The sequence below is a fragment of the Actinia tenebrosa genome, unplaced genomic scaffold, assembly GCF_029948245.1.
Source record: "Actinia tenebrosa isolate PJP-AT-01 unplaced genomic scaffold, QUT_ActTen_1.0 PGA_scaffold13__45_contigs__length_12533684, whole genome shotgun sequence".
Lineage (NCBI taxonomy): Eukaryota > Metazoa > Cnidaria > Anthozoa > Actiniaria > Actiniidae > Actinia > Actinia tenebrosa.
This window is the reverse complement of record NW_028292573.1, coordinates 11,579,645-11,599,507: the sequence shown is the minus strand read 5'-3', so window position 1 is coordinate 11,599,507 and position 19,863 is coordinate 11,579,645. Positions and strand designations below refer to the sequence as shown.

General features: G+C 39.0%; 1 protein-coding gene across 1 annotated transcript in view; it reads left to right on the top strand.

The window, feature by feature from the left end:
* Positions 1-19,621, top strand: part of LOC116293207 (WD repeat and FYVE domain-containing protein 3) — a 38,292-nt gene extending 18,671 nt beyond the window's left edge. The window contains exons 25-65 of the mRNA XM_089029094.1: positions 359-544; positions 726-912; positions 1,098-1,163; positions 1,614-1,700; positions 2,067-2,270; positions 2,479-2,618; positions 2,952-3,031; positions 3,104-3,151; positions 3,412-3,499; positions 3,660-3,818; positions 4,419-4,551; positions 4,721-4,806; positions 5,094-5,205; positions 5,825-5,910; positions 6,254-6,298; positions 6,446-6,594; positions 6,872-6,937; positions 7,287-7,347; positions 7,951-8,036; positions 8,212-8,295; positions 8,371-8,425; positions 8,674-8,793; positions 9,540-9,657; positions 10,101-10,207; positions 10,654-10,807; positions 11,042-11,133; positions 11,445-11,657; positions 12,197-12,341; positions 12,563-12,630; positions 13,182-13,268; positions 13,598-13,690; positions 13,935-14,003; positions 14,286-14,363; positions 14,671-14,772; positions 15,060-15,182; positions 15,467-15,526; positions 15,627-16,062; positions 16,616-16,721; positions 17,295-17,365; positions 17,577-17,703; positions 18,192-19,621. Of these exons, the coding sequence (XP_088885220.1) occupies positions 359-544; positions 726-912; positions 1,098-1,163; positions 1,614-1,700; positions 2,067-2,270; positions 2,479-2,618; positions 2,952-3,031; positions 3,104-3,151; positions 3,412-3,499; positions 3,660-3,818; positions 4,419-4,551; positions 4,721-4,806; positions 5,094-5,205; positions 5,825-5,910; positions 6,254-6,298; positions 6,446-6,594; positions 6,872-6,937; positions 7,287-7,347; positions 7,951-8,036; positions 8,212-8,295; positions 8,371-8,425; positions 8,674-8,793; positions 9,540-9,657; positions 10,101-10,207; positions 10,654-10,807; positions 11,042-11,133; positions 11,445-11,657; positions 12,197-12,341; positions 12,563-12,630; positions 13,182-13,268; positions 13,598-13,690; positions 13,935-14,003; positions 14,286-14,363; positions 14,671-14,772; positions 15,060-15,182; positions 15,467-15,526; positions 15,627-16,062; positions 16,616-16,721; positions 17,295-17,365; positions 17,577-17,703; positions 18,192-18,303 (4,689 nt within the window). The 3' untranslated portion in view covers positions 18,304-19,621. The remainder of the gene's footprint in view (positions 1-358; positions 545-725; positions 913-1,097; positions 1,164-1,613; positions 1,701-2,066; positions 2,271-2,478; positions 2,619-2,951; positions 3,032-3,103; positions 3,152-3,411; positions 3,500-3,659; positions 3,819-4,418; positions 4,552-4,720; positions 4,807-5,093; positions 5,206-5,824; positions 5,911-6,253; positions 6,299-6,445; positions 6,595-6,871; positions 6,938-7,286; positions 7,348-7,950; positions 8,037-8,211; positions 8,296-8,370; positions 8,426-8,673; positions 8,794-9,539; positions 9,658-10,100; positions 10,208-10,653; positions 10,808-11,041; positions 11,134-11,444; positions 11,658-12,196; positions 12,342-12,562; positions 12,631-13,181; positions 13,269-13,597; positions 13,691-13,934; positions 14,004-14,285; positions 14,364-14,670; positions 14,773-15,059; positions 15,183-15,466; positions 15,527-15,626; positions 16,063-16,615; positions 16,722-17,294; positions 17,366-17,576; positions 17,704-18,191) is intronic.
* Positions 19,622-19,863: the final 242 nt, after the last annotated feature.

The following is a 19,863-nucleotide window of genomic DNA, read 5'->3' as shown; positions in this document are numbered from 1 at the left end:
CTCATTAATAATTCATGAGGAAAACACAACAGAAGTCACGATTGTGAAGAGTGTTGTAAATCTGATACAAAATTGTGTTCATTTGCATACATTTTAAGTTGGATTTTCTTGGCCAGATTCACTTTAATTTTGAAAATTTTAGTGAAACACAAAGGAACTAACTTAGACGTTTGACAAGCAATCTACATTATTCGTGCCCGCGTTGTATCTGATATACAAACTCTCGGCTTATGTATATCTCATATAACACGGCCACTCATACTGTATGTAATATATACGGTATGAGTGGCCGTGTTGTATACAACCACGAGGCGTAGCCTTGCATTTTAAATCAATGCTCACCCTTGTTTTCTTTTAGATAACGTCGGACAGTGAAGGAGAGGGAGAGATTTCTTCAGAGCTTGTGTTCAGCGAAGAAAAGACCCAACTGATAACACACCCTGCTAGGAAGTGTATACTAGAGTTTCTACGGGTCATCATGACAGATAACTTGACGTGCACCACATCAAACAAAAGCCTTGGAGTGATTGATATAATACTTGAGGTAAGAACGCCTAGAGGGTATACTCTAGGAGGAAGGCGATAAAAACGATAGAAAGTGGGGGTGATTGTGCTCATTACAGTCACCCATAGGTTAATATATTACAGCATAAGACGAAAATTGTGACCAATGAGCGCGCTGGATTTATTATATTTACTTGTGTAAAAATACTATTTGTTCATAGTCCTACCCACCCTCATGTATGCAGCCACAACAAGCAGAGTACCAAACAGAAGTCGTGTCAGCTCAAATGGATTACTTCTTAGGAGGAAATCTGCTGGCAAATCCATCTGCGGGCCATGGTAACCATGCCAAGATCGTTGCAAATGCATTCACCTTTGCTTCTAAAGTTGTCGACAAACTATGGATAGGTAAGTGGTAGTACACTCGCACCTCTGAGTAGACGCGTGAGTAGTGTTTGTTAGGTATCTCCCTTGATTCTTTGGTCTTAATCTTTGATCAGCTCAAAGGATGTTTCAGGATTTGATAACATTTGAAGGTTTAGATGACTGGTAGTCAACCAGTGAATATGAAATCAAATGACATTTTGTTGCAGGTAATTTTAGACTGAGCTACAAAGTGGTCTTTAACTTCATTACGAGTATTATGGAGGCTGTTAAAGGTAATTAATTTTGTGAAGCTCACATTCTAAAGAAAACGAAACGTGCGCGCATGTCTATGTACTGTAATATGAACACTCCAGGAGCTTTAGAGCACTGCAGAAGCAAGAGAAACACTTGGCTTAAAAAACTTATTATTAAACAATCATAAATGGACTTGCCTTGCTGTGACCATGCGTGACCATTGCGCGTTACCTAGCGTTCTGATTAATTCAACAGTAATTTTGCACGCCATTACGGTTATGTATTTCGAGCTGTGCACCGTACACCCTCGTAAACCGTGCACCATGATTGGGATTTTCCAATTCACACAGACTATTCAATAGTAATAGTGATGGTAATGAATATCTAATCGAGTCCTCTAAATCAAGAAGACTGAGTCAGTGTTTCTGGCGTTTGATATAAACTAGCAATAGTGATGGTGAAAGCTATAATCAATGTCTATGTTTCAGGTCAGTCAGTGTCCATGGATGGTATATATCATTCACTTAACAGAACCGTACTCTATCAGCTGTCACGACCATTAGCAAGACTCACGGGTAAGTTATATTTTTATTAATAACTCTTGATGAAATCCCAGTTATTGTTTTTCAGTTCAGCTTGCCGTTTTCCCGAAATTTCTCAGTCTGTATCGCTAGTTACTTTGCAATACGTTTAGCCCACAGGCTATGTACTGTGATAAACAAAACAACAGGAATATACATACACCCGTACATAAACATTATTTATACTCGATTTACAGGGTAACTCTATTAGGTAGGGTTCATAATTTATGCAGATGTCGAGCAATGTTGATTTCAGATTTTTTCCCATTCAGTTTTTGGAACCCCCCAACCTAAAATTTTGTGTAACTTTTTCCTTACTCGTCCACAAACAGTTATTAACGCCTGCGCATTACTTGTCAGATCAAACAAGTCTTCTGGAGTTCCTTCACATATTGACCACCAATCATAAAGTTGTCTTTGCACCTGGTAATAATGAACCTGAGTTCATCGCTGGTGTCTGCCACTGGCTGCTCGTGATGGGTACACAGAGGAGAACCAATACTGAGAGTGTTCCCAGTACTAGTACACCCATCAAGGAGATGGACAGTCTTGTATTTCCACCAGGTATGTGCTTGATACTCTCCCTCCCTCCATCCTTCCCTCTTTTCTTACCTCCCTCATATCCAGCACCCCATACCCCTCCATCCTACCTCCCTCCCTCCCTAACTCCCCTCTTCCCTCCTTTCCTACTACCCTCATATCACCTCATACCTCCTTCCTTCCCTACATAATGACCATAATGTAATATGATTTTCCGTCATCCAAAATTTAGCCTTCAGTGTGGAGAAGGCCGATGAGGCGGAAGAGCAAGATACTTTTAACGAAACAGCAGATGAAGAATCAAGCTGTTCCCGCCTGCTAGCTGCAGCAGCTGAGAGGGTTTGGGATATATTCTTGCTCAATAAACGAGACGTAAGTATAGACCATTTTCTCAAGGTTGCGTATGCATCCAACTTGACGGGCAACAAAATTGAAAATACTCAAATTCAGTAAAATTGAGAAGCCAGTTTTATATTTAAAGAGGTGAATAATCAATTATATGAATTCTTATCGAAAAAAATTTCATAGAAATGTATCATAATTCTCATTATAAAGCTCCTGTCTATTGCTAGTTTCTTTTGAATTAAGCAAACTTCTTCGGGACTTTGCTTGGTGTTCGCTTAATAAAGAGTGTCTGCTGCAATTTTTTTTCCTATTTTTTTAAAAAACCTATCATTAAAAAAAAATTATTTTATTTATTTCCAGGCCATCGATGAAACTTTCAAGATCGAGCTTCCCAAACCAAGCTTTACATCATACAGCCCACGTGAATACATGGATTACATGTAAGAAACACATCAATTGTTGTTTGTATTGTATGTTGTTGCTTGTTGATGTTTTTGTATTATATTCTACAGGCCAATGGGAAGTGGATCAAACCTCAATCTGGACCTAAAGTCAGTCAGGTAGGCCTTAATACCATATGTTTTATATGTCCTTTATTGAGTTATCAAAACAACTAAAGGATCTAATTGAGTAGAATTGAATCAAATAGGATAGAGAAGATTGGATATGACGGAAGGACCAGGAAAAAAATATTTGTCAAATTTTTTCAAGGACTAAAAAAATGTATCGCCTGTTGATGCTCGTGATTTGTGATTTCCTTACAACAGAGCACACAGACAACGACATCTGCCTTTGATATTTGATCTTTTTTTATCATTAGGCCTCTTATAGGAGACCTTGCTATGAAGGCTTGGGTTAACTTCGTGACCTCTGAAGAGAAACACAAGGCCGAAGCTCTTGGACAACAGGTGAATACTGTAAAGCACTTCATCAACAAATTAACAGATCACAAACAGTTTTACGTGTTTGATACTCTGATCAAAACTCGCGGGATGTTGAGAGAACACGAGAGGAGCGTAGGAAACCAACATCCCATTTTTCGTTCCTTATTATGTTTTATATTTTTAGAAACCAAAGCGTCGCACGGTACCTCGTCTAACAGCAAGAAGAGCCAAAAAGGATACCCGTGACGTCAACAGTTTGACCAAAAACTCGTTTCTATGGACACCGAAACACATTAAAGTCGTGAAGGACTGGGTACGACTACAGCAGAAAAACCATCAACAGGTATATTTATTGTTAAGATTACAGCGGTTTTCAATATTCTGCAAACTCCGACTCCTAGATTTCAACGGCTTGACAATTTGTTTTTTTTTACTAGTCAAGAATATAAAATCTACTGACTCATTATTTTTAACTGACGGCAGCAAAAAATAAAAACAATTTTCAGCGTGCAGTTCGCAACTACCGAGTTAGCCGAATATGGAGTACCACAGTAAACCACAGTAATTGTATAGATTATATTCAAAGGTGCTTTATTATTTATTATACTGTCTTATACTGTCTGTGAGGGCTGGTTCAGTAGTGTATATATGGTATAGTATAGAGGATTTGCACCATCAAGTGATGGGAGCCATGACAGGAGACAGGAACAATTGAATGGCTGGTCTAATCTTATTTAGATAAGAAGAATTTCAGTTTCCAAGAAAAAAGACTCTGTTGTTGTGCCTCTTGTTATGGCTGCCATCACGCCAACATGTCGCAGTTTCCATAACGTTTTCCCGCCCTTTTGCCAGCTGGCAGTCCAAAAGACTTAGTTAAAGTTGTTTTCCGGAAATTTGGAAATTGAGACAATTTTTATTAACCTATTCGAAATTGAATCTGCAGAACTATCAGCTTATCTCCAAATCCATAGCAGAGGAATGGACTCTAATTGAAAGAGATCTGACCAGAGAACGAGGACTGTGGGGTCCCCCTGATAGTTCGACTTTGGACAAATGGACTCTTGACCTTGTCGAAGGTAAATTTCATATTGTGAATATCTTCGGTTTATTTTATTTTATTTTATTTTTAATTCTTCAAACTATCCATTTTGTAATTTGTTCATTCGGTCATTTGTTCCGAGTTTTAATTAGCCAAAATTGAAACACCTGAACTCTTGAAGTATGATTGGTTCTTATTTTTTTCAGGTCCACACCGGATGTTGAAGAAAATGTGTCGCAATGAGCAGTTCTATGTGAATTACCCCTACGACTACAGATCAGGAAACTTAAAGGTACCACTACCATCACCTCTTTCATTACCACTGCCACTGCCACTGCCACTGCCACTGTCACTGCGACTACCCACTACCCACTACCCACTGCCACTGCCACTGCCTCTACCATCACTAGAACCACCACTAACCATCACCTCTATTTATTCAACTATTACTACTACTACCACTTCCAACACCTCTAGCACAATCAATACTACTGCCACTGGTCCACAACATCAAATTATTTTTCTTCATTTTGGAATTCTCAGTGTCTGCTAACAATATTGATTTCCTGTGACTTTCAGAAACAAACCAGATACAAGAAGGCCATGAGTTTTGACAGCAAGACGTACTATATGTTAAGAGGACCAGCATTGCCTGGGGTTGGACCAATAGAAGCTCTTCTCAAAAACCAAGGTTAGCAAAGCTTTATTACAGCAATTTTGTTTGCCTTGCCGCGACCGGATTGAAGTCAGGTAGGCGTGACCGTGACGGTACAAGCTACTAAAATCACCTCTATTACTGCCACTGCTACTACGACTACCATCCGTACATCAGTACAAGAAATCACTGTTCATTGGATGAATAGTGATTTCTTGTTCTGTGATTGGTTAAAATAATTTTCAATTGCGTGCCGTTTTAGAGTCATACGCAATCAAAAATGACAAAGATAAGGCGCCATCATAGAACATTTTTTATACCAGCGCTGCGTTGTATTTTCCCTTACACCAATAGCTGTAGCTTCAAAATGCCAAGAGACGAACTTGAGATCATGCCGTTTTTCCCAGAGGCGTTTTTGCATGGCTTTTCAACTTCAAGCCTGAAGATGGTTTCAGAGGAAATTGTAGTTACTCAGTGCCTTTATATTTGCTAGTATAATTGATGTCACCTACTGGCAATGTTGACAAGCTGGAGCTGTATTTCAAATAATTTCATGCGCACGCACAAATTTTAAGCGAAATATGCGGGATTCATATTAACTGCATGCAATACAGAAGCATGCGTTGGTATATTTTAAATCTTATTGTTGTCATAGTGACAGATAAATACAACAAGGAACTCCCTCCCCGATCTCTGTCGACTGAACAAAGCTACGTCACTGAGACCAACGAGGGATCTGAGGTGAGACTGATAATTCTTTTGAAAGCTTGAGTATCAGGCCGACGAGACCCCACACCACGGCGTAGCGAGAGTTCGGAGACTTAGGTAACGCGAGCACGCCAGTCAAATCCACGGGAAGTCAAGTAGAACAAGCAACAGAGAGAATTTTTTATTCACACAGGACTTGACTGTTACTATTAAAATTCTCAAGCATTTTATTTTTTCTTTGCGGTCTTACCTCCTCTCTCTCTCTCTCTCTCTCTCTCTCTCTCTCTCTCTCTCTCTCTCTCTCTACACCACAGAAGGCACGCATTTTAAACACATTTTGAAATTACAAATTATTGAGTTTTGTACTTTTCTTCAGGTCGATAATCAGACGATAGTAAAGCTGTTGGAAGCAGGCGAAAAGGTAACATCACAACCCACTGCTATTCTTTGTCAGTATAAACAAACTAGTGGCTGCGAATTCACAATGCACAAAAATATAGCCCATAACTTCTACTCTATCCTACTTGCACATATGTTTGTGTATTTATATACCATTGATATACTTTAGATTCGGTCCATGTATCGATGTGCTAGAGTACAGGGGCTAGATACCGCTGAAGGTCTATTCCTATTTGGTCAGATGCATTTCTATGTCGTTGATGGTGTCACTCTTCTGTCTACTAAAGAAATCAAAGACATCGACTCACTTCCTCCAGGGTGAGTATCAACTTGTTAGATTTGACTACAAATGATTAGATGGAAACTTTTTTTTTTTACATTGATAAATGATTCTCTTATCCATTGTACTTGGCTTCCATCCTATCATGAGTCAATATATCTATACACTATATACTATATATCTAGTCTGTGTGCAGCCGTTTTTGTTTTTTGTTTGTTTTCGCGGGGAAGGAAGAGATATAAAGGAGACTTCCAAAGCAATGTACTTTATCTAAGACAGTTACGATCTTGTGCGTAATTCTTTTCCATTTTTCAGGACGCATGATCCAATCATTCCTCGTAGTTCTCATGACATCACAAAGGCATGCACCAAACAGCGAATGTAAGTTTCATTTGTCTTCTTTAAATTCTGTGGGAGACTAGTAACGAGGTCATACCCCATGGAATTGTGGGACATATCTCCATTCCCATAATTAAAATTTGGAAGTTGAGAAGGGAGTGGAAGGGAAACCGGATAACCCGGAAAGAATAGCCAGCGTCACATCCGGAATTTTCTTCGTAAATAGAAAATTCCGGGTGTGACGCAGGCTAAGGAAAGAACCAACAAACAACTCTACTCACAGGTCAACCCGGGTCACATTGGTGAAAGGCAGAGCATTAGTAGCATTCGTCATCCGTGCTTCCCTTTTAATTCTTTTTTATTATAATTATTTTATTTGTTTCTGTTGCAGGTGCAGCAAATGGTCGTATGATGATGTACGTGAAGTGCACAAGAGACGATACTTACTGCAAGTAAGATCAACCATTCCTCGGCAATTGACGTAAATTCCCCTTTTTGATTGGCTGGAGGCATGTGCTCTATCGCTCTATGAGAACACAATACTCGCGCACACTTTCTTTGCTGGCATTCGTTTCCAAAAACAACGGCTATTCAGATTTGTATTTGAAAAAGAAATTAAAGAAATGTGCTTGTTGTACAGTTTGTAGTACAGCACATGTGCGTAATTTCTGTTTCTTCGATATAAAGTATGTCATTATCATCAGGGTGCCTGGCTGTTTTGTTTGTGTGATGAGGATAGCTTTATAATACACTCAACAAAATTATTCGATTCTGATTGGACAATAGGAGCAAAATTAAATCCCAAATTGTACTCTGTAGAGTCCCAATTAGGTTGCTCAATTTTTTTAGTGTATTATAAACAAAAAATCGCACAATCTTCTCGTACAATTGGGAATTTATAGATACTCGTGATGTTTTGGAAGTTCTCAAATTGAACTTGCCTAAAGGCTCGTCCGATTTTGAAACTTTCAAAACATCTCGTACCTATAAAGTCCGAATTGTGCTCGAGATCGTGGAATTTCCTATACTAATTTGTTTAACTGTTAATTCTCCAGCAAACAGCCTTAGAGGTATTTTCAAGCGATGGCCGTAACCACTTTCTTGTGTTTCCCAAACCTGTTAGAAACAAAGTATATGAAAAGTAAGTCACTTGAACTTTTATTTACACAGCGTTTCTTGCTTCGCTTTTTATTGTATGCGCCTGCCTGCTTCCCTGCCTCTTCCTTTCAGTCATTGTATCTGTCTGTCTGTCTTTCTGTGTACCTATCTGTCTGTCAATTGTCAAAGTGACTTATAGATCACTTACTTCTCTTCAGGTTTCTTGCTACAGCTCCTACTCTTCTTGTCAATGCTGAAGATTCAATATCCGGCATGAAACGAGATACAGACGTCGAGACAGGGTGAGTTTAATTGAATGTTTGCCTCATGCCTCGTCTCCGCATGTTCTTAATGACCTTTCGCTTTTCATCTTTCAGTGTTGGTATCATCAATACTTTGATGGGCGAGCGATCTGTCACGCAGCGATGGGAGGTATGATATCTTACGTTATATCAAAAATATAACGCGCGCTCTGATTGGTTAAAATAGCATAGTTTTCATAGTTGTGGACTTCTGTAGTACGCATGCGTGCGACGGTTTGAGGAATAATCGTACCATGTAAATCGGCCTTTAAAAAAGCTCGTTTCTAGTATCATAATTGCTTTTTGAAGTATTTTGATCATCCGGGTGAATGTAATCCTGAGAAGGACTGTCTTATAATTATTGATTAATTTTGACAGCGTGGCGAGATCACCAACTTCCAGTACCTAATGCATCTTAATACACTGGCAGGACGTTCCTATAACGACCTTATGCAGTACCCCGTGTTTCCATGGATACTCGCCGACTATAACTCAGAGGTGAGAATATGTGGACCGCGTGTCACTTATGAAATACATGAAGACATAGAATATAGATAAGTTGTAGTGCTTGAGAACGAGGTTATTCCAGGCGAAAGCCCTTGGAATGAAATTCGGACAAATTAATTTCCGACCTCGCTGGGATAACCTCGTTCCCAAGCACTACAACTTATCTATATTCTATGTCTTCATGTATAACTCAGAGGTATTATTACTGTCACTTTCAACATATACCCTTATCTACCCTTAACACCACAGGTAGCCTAAGGTTGATTTCAAATCCGTTCAGTTTTATTGTTTGTTTATATGGCACTCTGTCATTTTGATTCTCTATCTGATCTCTTTCTTTCCATCATTCTAAGCGAGCTAATGCAATTGTATGCCTGAATTACCCCGGCCACTTATCAGAGTCGTCTAGCTAAAGGATTCCTATAGAAAAAAGAAAACTTCACATCACTTCATACAAGTAATGCACTCTGTCCTCTGTCATTAGGTTTTCCTTGCATTCCATGTAGCTCTCCCCCCCCCCCCCCCCCCCAGCATATTTCTGTGCAGTGACCATTTTTAAAACGCTCCTTAAACTCCTGCGTTCACCACTGCTTTACCTTCATCATCGCACTTTCCAAATGAATACCTCTTTTTGGTTGTCCTTTATTTTGCGTGAGCCATTTGGACTCAAACTCACGAAGAACAAAAATATATATACCGTCACTGACATTGCATGAATATTTCCTTTACTTGTCCAGGAACTAGATCTGACCAACCCCAAGACGTTCCGTGACTTCTCCAAACCAATGGGAGCACAGGGAAAATCACGTCTGGAACACATCAAGAAAAGATACCGAGAATGGGACGACCCTACAGGTAATATAGGTGACATGTATCCCTTCCCTTGAGAATGAAAGGGTAAAAGATGTATCTACCATGTTGACTGGCATGGCAGAAGGACCAGAATCGTTGTCAACCAACATGGCGGCTATGACATCACATGCGTGCACCCCAAGAATGGAATGGGATTAACACCGTTGCTATTTTTAAACATTGTAAACTAGTTTCATTTAAGTTTTCATTTCAAACAACTTTAATAACGACCTTATTTAAACTTATAAGACCGATCAGCTAATCCAGAAAAAGGTCCACTTTAGCAATAACGAAGCTTAAACTTTATCTGATGTCTTCGGCCCCATTAAAGGTGTACCAGCCCATGGTGGGCTTTCATAACCCTTAGGAACTAATAAGCATTTTCTTATATGTGATGCTTTGATCAGATTCCAACTTTATGCTAATTATATATGATTGATTGACAGGTGAGACACCTCCCTATCATTACGGCACCCATTACTCATCAGCTATGATCGTGGCTTCATACCTCATTAGAATGGAACCGTTCAGTCAACACTTCCTCAGGTTACAGGTAACCAGTTTCTCTTTATAACAAATTATGAAATATTTGAGATATAACGCGCGTGCTGATTGGCTGGCTACCGTGTTTATATCGGAGGACAAAGACACGCTTGCGCAAAATCATTCAAAAAATTTAAATATTTTACGCCTCGTGCTTCTAATCTTGCTTCTCTCGTGCTCTACAGCTCCCAGCGTGTTTATATCACAGTACAGAGACATATATCACAGTGACATAACATTCCATACAACTTGTGGTACAGATGTCGTTTTGTCCCATGACGTTGACTGCCATGTGATGTCGTGCAATGGCGTATCGTGTCGTGACATTGCGCGTCATGTCACCCTCTGTGTGGACCCCCTTTCCACACGTACTCTAGTGATACTTATTTCCTAGTTTCATCATTAGACCCATTTTAATTATTTCGCTACTAACATGCTGTATCTTCATGTTAACAGGGTGGCCATTTTGATCTGCCAGATCGTCTCTTTCACTCTATCAAGGACAGTTGGTTATCAGCATCAGAGACTAACATCCATGATGTCAAGGAACTCATCCCAGAGTTCTTCTATTTGCCCGAGTTTCTTACCAACCACAACAACTTTGATCTAGGTAGGGATAATCTTTAATAAAACATACATAGACAAAAGTAAAAAGTTTGTTAAAAGTTTTGAACGAGTGTCATCTTCAGAGATGCAAGTTCGAGTACTGTTCAGAAATATATACTAAGTAATTCCCAAAGTGGAAAGGTTGGCAATGAAGCACATATTTTGTTTATTTTGATAATATTCGTATTTTCTAGTGTGTTTTAGGTAGTTGTTTCAAATGCATTGTGCTTTCTTTAAGGTACAAAGCAAAACGGGGAGCCATTAGGAGACGTGTTGCTACCCACCTGGGCTAAAGATGATCCTAGAGAATTCATTAGACTGCACAGAAAGGTATATATGTATATATTCTTGAGTTTGGTTCGTCTATTGTCTTTGCCTTTCCTTATTCTTTTCCTCGCATTCTTTTGCTTTTTTTTCCTTCTCTCTTCTCCTGCCTTGCCTTGCCTTGCCTTGCGTAGTCTTGCCTTGCCTTGCCTTAACTCGGTAATTTATATAAACAATCATCATCATCATCGTCATCATCGTCATTATCGTCATCATCATCATCATGAAAATCCTTCCCTGTTTCTCATCTTCCTCTCTAAGGGAAACTGAGGCAGAGAATTACATACCAATATTTAAAATGTATTCATTCCCTTCAGGCCCTAGAGTGTGATTATGTCAGCGCCCGTCTACACGAATGGATCGATTTGATCTTTGGCTACAGACAGCAAGGTCCAGGAGCAATAGAATCTCACAATGTGTTCCATCACTTGTTTTATGAAGGCAACGTAGATATCCATGGTATTGATGATCAGGTCAAGAAGACAGCTACTATTGGCTTCATCAACAACTTTGGCCAGACACCTAAACAGGTCGGTATAACCAAAAAACAATACAAATCTATCAAATCTATCGCGCATTAAGAACTTTACTGGGTATTAAGGCCTCATATCCTCCTGCAAAAATGACCAAATCTGATAAAATGACGTCACAGAGTGTTAAAAATAATTTTACGAGGATCATGAATGGAATTTCTTTCGGACCCTAAAGCGGTCAATTTGTAGACCGAGTTTACAATCCAGTCATTAGAATTTTGTGTTTCAAAGAGATGATATGTCATACACTGAATCGATATATAACGAGCAATTTAAGTAACTAGTATTATTCTGCACTGACTAGCGAGTGACTAGCCTCTCATCAAGTTTAAAACTTTTTTAGGTTTCCATGTGAACACGAGGCTAGTCAGTCGCAAGTCAGTGGTAAATAATAGTTATTCATATTGGTCGCTATATTTCGATTCGGTGTGTATGATGACAAATAATGATACAAAACTTCTCTCCAGCTATTTTCTTGGGTGCATGAAGAACACAAGTATTTTATAGTAAGCGTATTTTGTGTTTTATCTTTGCAGTTGTTCAGAAAGCCACATCCACAGAAAAAAGTTTTTCGTGCTGTTGAACCGGATCTACAAACAGGATTGACAAGTGTCATCAATGTTGACCGGCTGTTCTTCCATAACTTACCAAACCTCGTACCATCAGCTCAGCCTGTCAAAGGTAAGCAGGGCATGTACCCAGGGGACTGTAGGTACCTAATACCCCATTGCGGCACTACCCCTTGCCCCCTACCCCTTGCCTCCTTCCCCTCGCCTCCTTCCCCTTGCTTCCTTCCCCTTGCCCCCTTCCCCTTGCTCCACTCCTCTCCCCCTTAAAAACAGGAAATTTACAAAGTTTAAAGCTTATTAGTTATCCTTAGTTATTCTTGGATATGTTTTCAGAACTGAAGGCTCCCGTTGGCGTGATCTACCAATCAGAGAGAGGAATACTGGCTGTAGAGAAAAACAAGGTGTGGACACCATAATATGTGGATTGAGTTTGTTTGATGTGTTCTTTCTCTTCTATGCTACGAGGGTCTTTTCCGGTTTCCTCCCTCCGTAACAATCAACATGTGAGAAAAGCTTTGCGTGCATAGAACATTGAACGCAGTGGTTGTGTATGACAATGAATTTTCTCCAATTAGTGAGAATGCGCTAGAACGACTAGACACTTAAATAAAAGGATTTATAATGATCTCTATACCACTATTAAGCTAATTTAATTAATGAACAGCTAGTTGCAAGATGCTGAAATGTTCTTCTCACATTCACTGTAAAAAGAAATCTCTGTTAAGCGGACACCAGGCAAGGTCCACTACTTTTTTCTTGAGTATTATATTCTGTCAAGTTTAGATATTCTTCGTTAATACGTTACTTCATGTTGGCTATGTTGGTAGTACTTAACAAAAAGACTTCTCATATTAGCATCCATTGTTGATACCACCAACATGGCCGCCATGACTTTTGACTTTCTTGGTAATGCTCGTATGTTATCTCTGATCTCTATATCACTTATCAACAGGTTCTTATTCCTCCCAATTATAACCGGTATATCGCCTGGGCGTTTGGTGACTTGAGCATGCGCATCGGTTACTATGACACCGAGAAGGTATTTTTAGTGTTTAATTGTAATTTGTAAAGCGCCATTGGACAAAAATGGAAATAGCGCTATATAAGAATAAAGTGGTTATTATTATTATATAACTTCATTATCGTACGTACTGTGATTACTGTACTCAATAAAGATGCAACAAGAAAAATACGTCTTAGACTCTACACGCGTTCCTTGCCGTGACGTGTCATCTCGCACACTGCGTGACACAGTCACGGCACGTTCGTACCGTGAGTTTCTCTCAGTCACGCAAAATTCGCTCTATTTCACACTCAAGTGAATTCTGCTCCCAGCAATAAATGAGATCTGTTTTTTTTTTCTTTCAGATCATGAATGTTTACGAACATTTCCACATTGGTCAAGTACTGTGCGCTGCTTGTCCAGACTCACGGACACTGATTACTGGAGGAACAAGCACGGTAAGTGGGGGAGAAAACGAAAAATGAATGATAGAAATCACAAAGAAAAAAAACAACATATTCATCATTAGAAACGTTTCTTGATCACAAATTTGTATACCATTTAAAAGAACCTTTTGCGTTATTAGCTCATGAGTTTATGGTGTCTGTATCTGATTATTTTCATTGAAACCGAATTGTTACTGATATGGAATCCCGTGCGGAAAAAAAAGGCTACAAATATCTGACTGTTGTTTATTTGTAGTTGGTTTGTGTTTGGGATATCGTTAAAGCAGGCAGCAGAGACAGAAAGCCTCAATTACTGCTACACGAAGTAAGTTGATATATTTAACTGGAGAACTATAAACTGGAGAAAAACCAAGGGGGATTCCCAACAAACTATTCGCACATTTTATAGAGAGTCCAGCAATCAAACCCAAAATCCATGGGCCTAGTTGCATGCGGATATTCGTTGGATAGCACTATCCACCCTTCGTACAACCGGGCCCAGATGTGCAAGCTTAGTGCACTACTGCTTCACCACCTATGATTTCAGCCACATCCTTTTGTAGTATTGATTATGCATAATTCATCACGATACGGTTTTTGTCACCAGGTCTTGTATGGTCACCAGTCCTCTGTCACGTGCCTAGCAGTGTCTACCTGCTACCAACTAATTGTCAGCGGCTCTGAGGTATGGGCATGCTTAAATGATTTACCCAGGGGCATAGCGAAGAAGAATTGGGGGTGGGGTCACCCAGAATGAAAAAGTCCTCCAATTAATTACCAAAAATGTAGGGGGGCACATGCTTCCCCCATGCCCCACCCTCCCTGCGCTAATGGACTTACCACTCGCTTAACTTGTGACTGTGTAATTTTTGATATGATTAATATTTGTATAAAAATAAAAAAGGGAAAAACATAGGCGTAGGTTTTAAAATTAACGATGATTATTTTCGTTGAATTTTTTTTTTCTTTCTTTTTTTTTTTTTTTGCCATAGGACCAAACGTGCATAATATGGGATCTTAGTAAACTAACCTACGTCAGGCAATTATCTGGTCACGCTGCGCCCATAACCGCTATAGCAATCAACGAACTGACGGTATGTAGTAGTCACGCAATTTGGATCACTTGTACCTATTATTCCTCTGATTGGCAGGTAACTCTATCAAATTTGAGGAAGATTTGCTTGTTTTACCATTCAACAGACACATTTTTTGTTGGAATGTTGTTAGCCACTGGCTTATTAAATTCTATCCTAGTTAAAAAGGACGGTATTTTTTTCTCAAAAATTAAACACCCACCATTAACCTAGTGAAATTAAGAGAGAATGGTTATTCCCTTGCTTGTTTAGAGAGGCTAACTTGGATAGTTATTTTCTGTTACCAGGGCGATATCACCACGTGTGCTGGCACATATCTTTACGTGTGGTCAGTCAATGGGCAGCTGATCGTCAAAGACAACACGTCCCTGCAGACTAACAATCATATTCAATGCTGTGCCATGTCTGAAGTAAGTATTAATAGTAATCCACCCTCCTCTTTCCCTTGCCTTTCTTCCTCTCTTTTTACGTTTTGCTACATGTTACTTCTGACTGACGGAAGGAAAAAAGGAAGGAAGGAAGAAAAAAGAAAGAAATAAAGAAGAGAAGGGAAGGGAAGAGAAGAGAAGAGAAAAGAAAAGAAAAGAAAAGAAAAGAAAAGAAAAGAAAAGAAAAGAAAAGAAAAGAAAAGAAAAGAAAAGAAAAGAAAAGAAAGATATGCCCACTAAAATGAATTATTCCTTTATTCCGGTAGCTGTCTGACTGGGATGAAGAAAACGTTATTCTAACGGGATCTCTTGATGGAGTAGTCAGGGTAAGAGAATTATCTTCCACCATATGCCTGATTCTCACGAAAATGTCTATTCTTCTTTCTTTTTGCTAAAGCTCATCCTAAAAATCGTTTGCTTTTTTAGATGTGGGGAATTGAATTTTACGACGAAGCTGAACTGAAGAGCCCTAAACCCAAGAAGTCGGTAACCGGAAATTCTCTTCCAAGAAAAGATACCATCCCAGAAGAACCGTCTGAAAAAGCACAGGAAATCCAAACAGTGGATTCCAAAACTCCCAATCCCGATCCAGATCCAATTCCTGATATTCCTAAACAGACTCCGCCCATTGAGGAAAATAAAAGCCAGGACGAGCAGCCTCAGAGTGACAAGGAAAGTGATCCTTCAAAAGAAATTGAAGACATTGGTATTGTCCCAACCCCTGAAGGGGGAGAAGAGCGCGAAAATATGGTTAGGGCTTCAAAGTTGTCTCAAACGAGTCAAGACTCAAGCACTTTGGATGAGGAATACGTAATTATCGAGAATGAGAAGCAAAACCAGAAAGAGGCAAAACCAAAGCCAGGTAGTTATTGCCGTAGCAATCATTGATTTACCCCCGAGAAATGAGTGTTTGCGCATGCGTACGTTTCAGCAGAACGTTTTCTACAAATAGTTGGGTTAGGCTTCACGAATTCGCAACGTCCCCTGTGATTGGTTAGGTTTAGGGGCGGGGTTGGGGAAGGGTCATTGTTTTCTATTGTTCTACACATGTGCGCCTTCCAATAGGATCACATCTTGCAAATTCGTGAAGGACGACCCAAATAGTTGGCGAGCGTCATTCCTGTGAGAATAAAAGAACAAAAGACGTGGCCGCTATTTTGGTTGAATTTGACAAAAGAAACCAAGACTAAATCTTTTATTGAAGCCATCCAACATGGCGACTTTGACGTCATTAACCAAAGAATTCGAGAGATTTTGCTAAAAAAAAACTTCAATTCTCAAACATTGCGATTAAAAAGTACTATTTTCAATATTATTTGCTTTAATATTGATAAACATATATAATAATTGTCTAACAACAATACAACAACGAAGACCAATTTTATTCAATTGTTGCTATTATCATATTTACACAGTTTGGCGGCGTCGCCTGACATTACGTCACAAGCTAACCATGCATACGTCATTTGTAAGGGACGATAACATGGCTCCTGCCGCTGTCACAGCTCTCTTGATATCCAAGTAAGCTTATCTCTGGACCCTTTTACCTTGGGCAGAATATTTCTCCATTTCAGACCATGTGTTATTCCCTTGAAAATAAGATTCTTTGTTTGAGCTGTGTTCATATTCATTTGTCTTCTCATGCGCAAACGCTATAGAAACAAAAGGTAATCAAGAGAATGACATGTTCTGAAATGGGAAAATATTAGACCTAAGCAATAGGGATCTATCAATAGTAACAAAAACTTATCCAGATAGATTTATGATTACTTGTTGAACTAATACCTGATGCAGTTGAACTTGCCCACTTATACAGCGGGTGGAGGCGGAAAGTATTATAGAAGGTTCAGTGGGTGGCTGTACAACCCTTTCCTACACAGGGATGCCTTCAAAATGAGAAGAAATGCGGGCCTAGCGTTTACTGGAAGCATGCGCCTTTTGCATATGTGATATTTGCTCATCAGGAGTGACTCATTTCCCTCCCCCTTCACCATCCTATACAAAGCCTTTTTTCCACCTTTGTGGCGGTGACAACGTTAGTTATAAAGACTGACCAGTAAACACACATCATATCAATTCAACTTTGTTCTCCAGAGACCATCGTAGGTTATTTGTTGGTGATGGCAGAGGTCGAATATACAGCTGGTCTGTTACTGATGCCGCTGGTAAGAACACTCGCAAAAACTGTCCATACGATTTTGTCGCGTGCGTCACACTGCCTGCAGTACACACTCTTTGTGTTAAGCGGCACACAGCGCGTGCACCGTAAAGTCCAGAAGACAATTGGTGACGGAACCACAAAAATAGTTGACTAAAAGAGAATTTTTCCATCTCGAGCACGAGTAATACTAAATATTCCCTTCTTTTACTTACTAGGACGCATGCCAGCAGATCATTGGATAAAAGATGAAGGTGCCGAATCTTGTACTCAATGTCACGTACGATTCACATTCGCTGAGAGAAGACATCATTGTAGAGACTGTGGAAAACTCTTCTGTGCCAAGTACGCTATTTCCCTATCAATTACTGACATATTTAGGGCGGTAAAAATGGGGTCATCAAGTATTCGTATTCATCTTGGTGAAATTTTGTCTTTTATTCTCATTGTTGTTATTGATGGTTATTTTTTGACGTACTTTTTTAACTACCTTTTGGATAATAGTGATGTTTAATGGTGATAGTGAATGTCTATCTGTTTATCTGTCTTTCTGTTTATCTATCTATCTGACTCGCTGTATCTGTCTGTCTGTCTGGTTTTTTCCCTATCTATCTGTATGTCTGTATATTTGTCTGTATGTCGTTTCGTTATGTTTCGTCATTCGTATGTTACTTTTGGTATTTTACTTTGGGTTTTTATTCTGAGTGGTTTCCTTTTCCTTCTAGTTTACTATTATCAAGTACCCCCTCCCCCCAATTTTATATCTAATGAACATGACTTCAAATCCAGTATCATTTAAAAAATTTCTGATTTGTATTTCAACATATTACCAGATGTAGCAAGTACGAGTCATCGATTCAACGTCTACGAATATACAAACCAGTACGAGTTTGTAAACCGTGCTACGACAAGCTGAGAAAAGAACAGGCCAGGGGAACATTATAACGAGACAGCTCTGCAAAATCCTTGACATCGTTTTTCTCTTGAAGGCACATAGCTGGATTGCCTTTCCTTTTCTCTCACAACTAGCAATCCCCCATGATTTCGATTCCCTTTCTTTCTACGAGACGTCCATATAGACCTTTATCGAATTCGCTTGATTCGAAACAATTACTCCAAGTCGAGGTTGCACTTGATAAAACATAGTAAATATTTGAACACATGAAGGCCAACCTCGTCTTGGAGCTATTGTTTCGTAAAAAAGGCGAACCAAACATTGGGTTTGGTGCACTCTCGGCCCAATGTATTCGAGAGCAGTTACCTTCATCTACTCTACTGTTTTCTTCTTTTTTTCCTGGGGTCATTTTGAGGGAAATACTAATATAATTGTAGGCCAGAGGTGTCTGCTAAACTAATTTTAAATTTACCATACTCCTGCAGACATATACTAAAAAATAGATAGTGGTCTTTGGGATGGTAAAAACGGGAAATTAAAAACAAAACAAAAAACGCATTGAGCTTGCTAGTGTGGCAAGTTATTCTCACACTGTACGGTGGGTGTGAACGCTATTGATTTTTGTAAATATATCACGTGTCTGACAAACAGGGTAAAGTGCATAATACTTGTTGGTAAATGCAACAGTGGGAATTCACAACCTTCAAGTTCATGACCTCAATTGAAACAAAGTTAACTAGTGTATTCGGTATTACATTCGCATACTCTTCTCTGGAGTTGAGCTCAAAAAAATTTGGAGCAAAGCTCTAAATCTCGACTGATTTCCTGGCCTTTAGGTCAATTAATTTTAAAATGCCCACGTCTTAGTATAATTAGTAGTATAATTAGTGTAATATGAACTGGGTTGAAATTTATTTTTCATTACTTTACTTGTGATATTCGGCTCCCTATAGGTAATATTCTAGGTGATATTTTACCTCAGTGGTCCCATAACTAATCCTTGAAGTACACCATTAATGTGACTGATGGTATCAATGAATTTTTATGGCTAAATTTCATCTCACCTTAGTGGTCCTATAACTAATAATGCGGTACACCATTAACTTCAATAGTATTAATGAAATTTCATCACTAAGTTTGCTGCTAATTTATTACATTTAAAGAATATAGATCATATTATGTATCTAATAATGCTATCGTTATCTAACACATTTCTTCAATTTTTGTACAGTATAAAAAAGTAAGATTTTGAATTTTCTTATTTTTATTCCAAAATGCGTTGTACGGATTGTTCGACGATCATTTGTGGGTATCAAATGATGAAAACAAGGAATAATGTTCAAATAAAAGCTATTCAGTAAAATGTTATTATGAAAAATAGTGTTACCCAAGTCTCCCTTTCCCATTTAGGAAACCAAACAAATAAATCGAAAACGAAGAAAATATTTTGAAGAACATTAGATACATGAATATAAATAGGACTGACTTGAGATTCCTTCGTTATCTAAGAAAGTATGTGTACACCTCAATCTTTTCCTGTCCCTCCCTCCCTCCCTTCCTTCCTTCCTTCCTTCCTTCCTTCCTTCCTTCCTTCCTTCCTTCCTAAATAT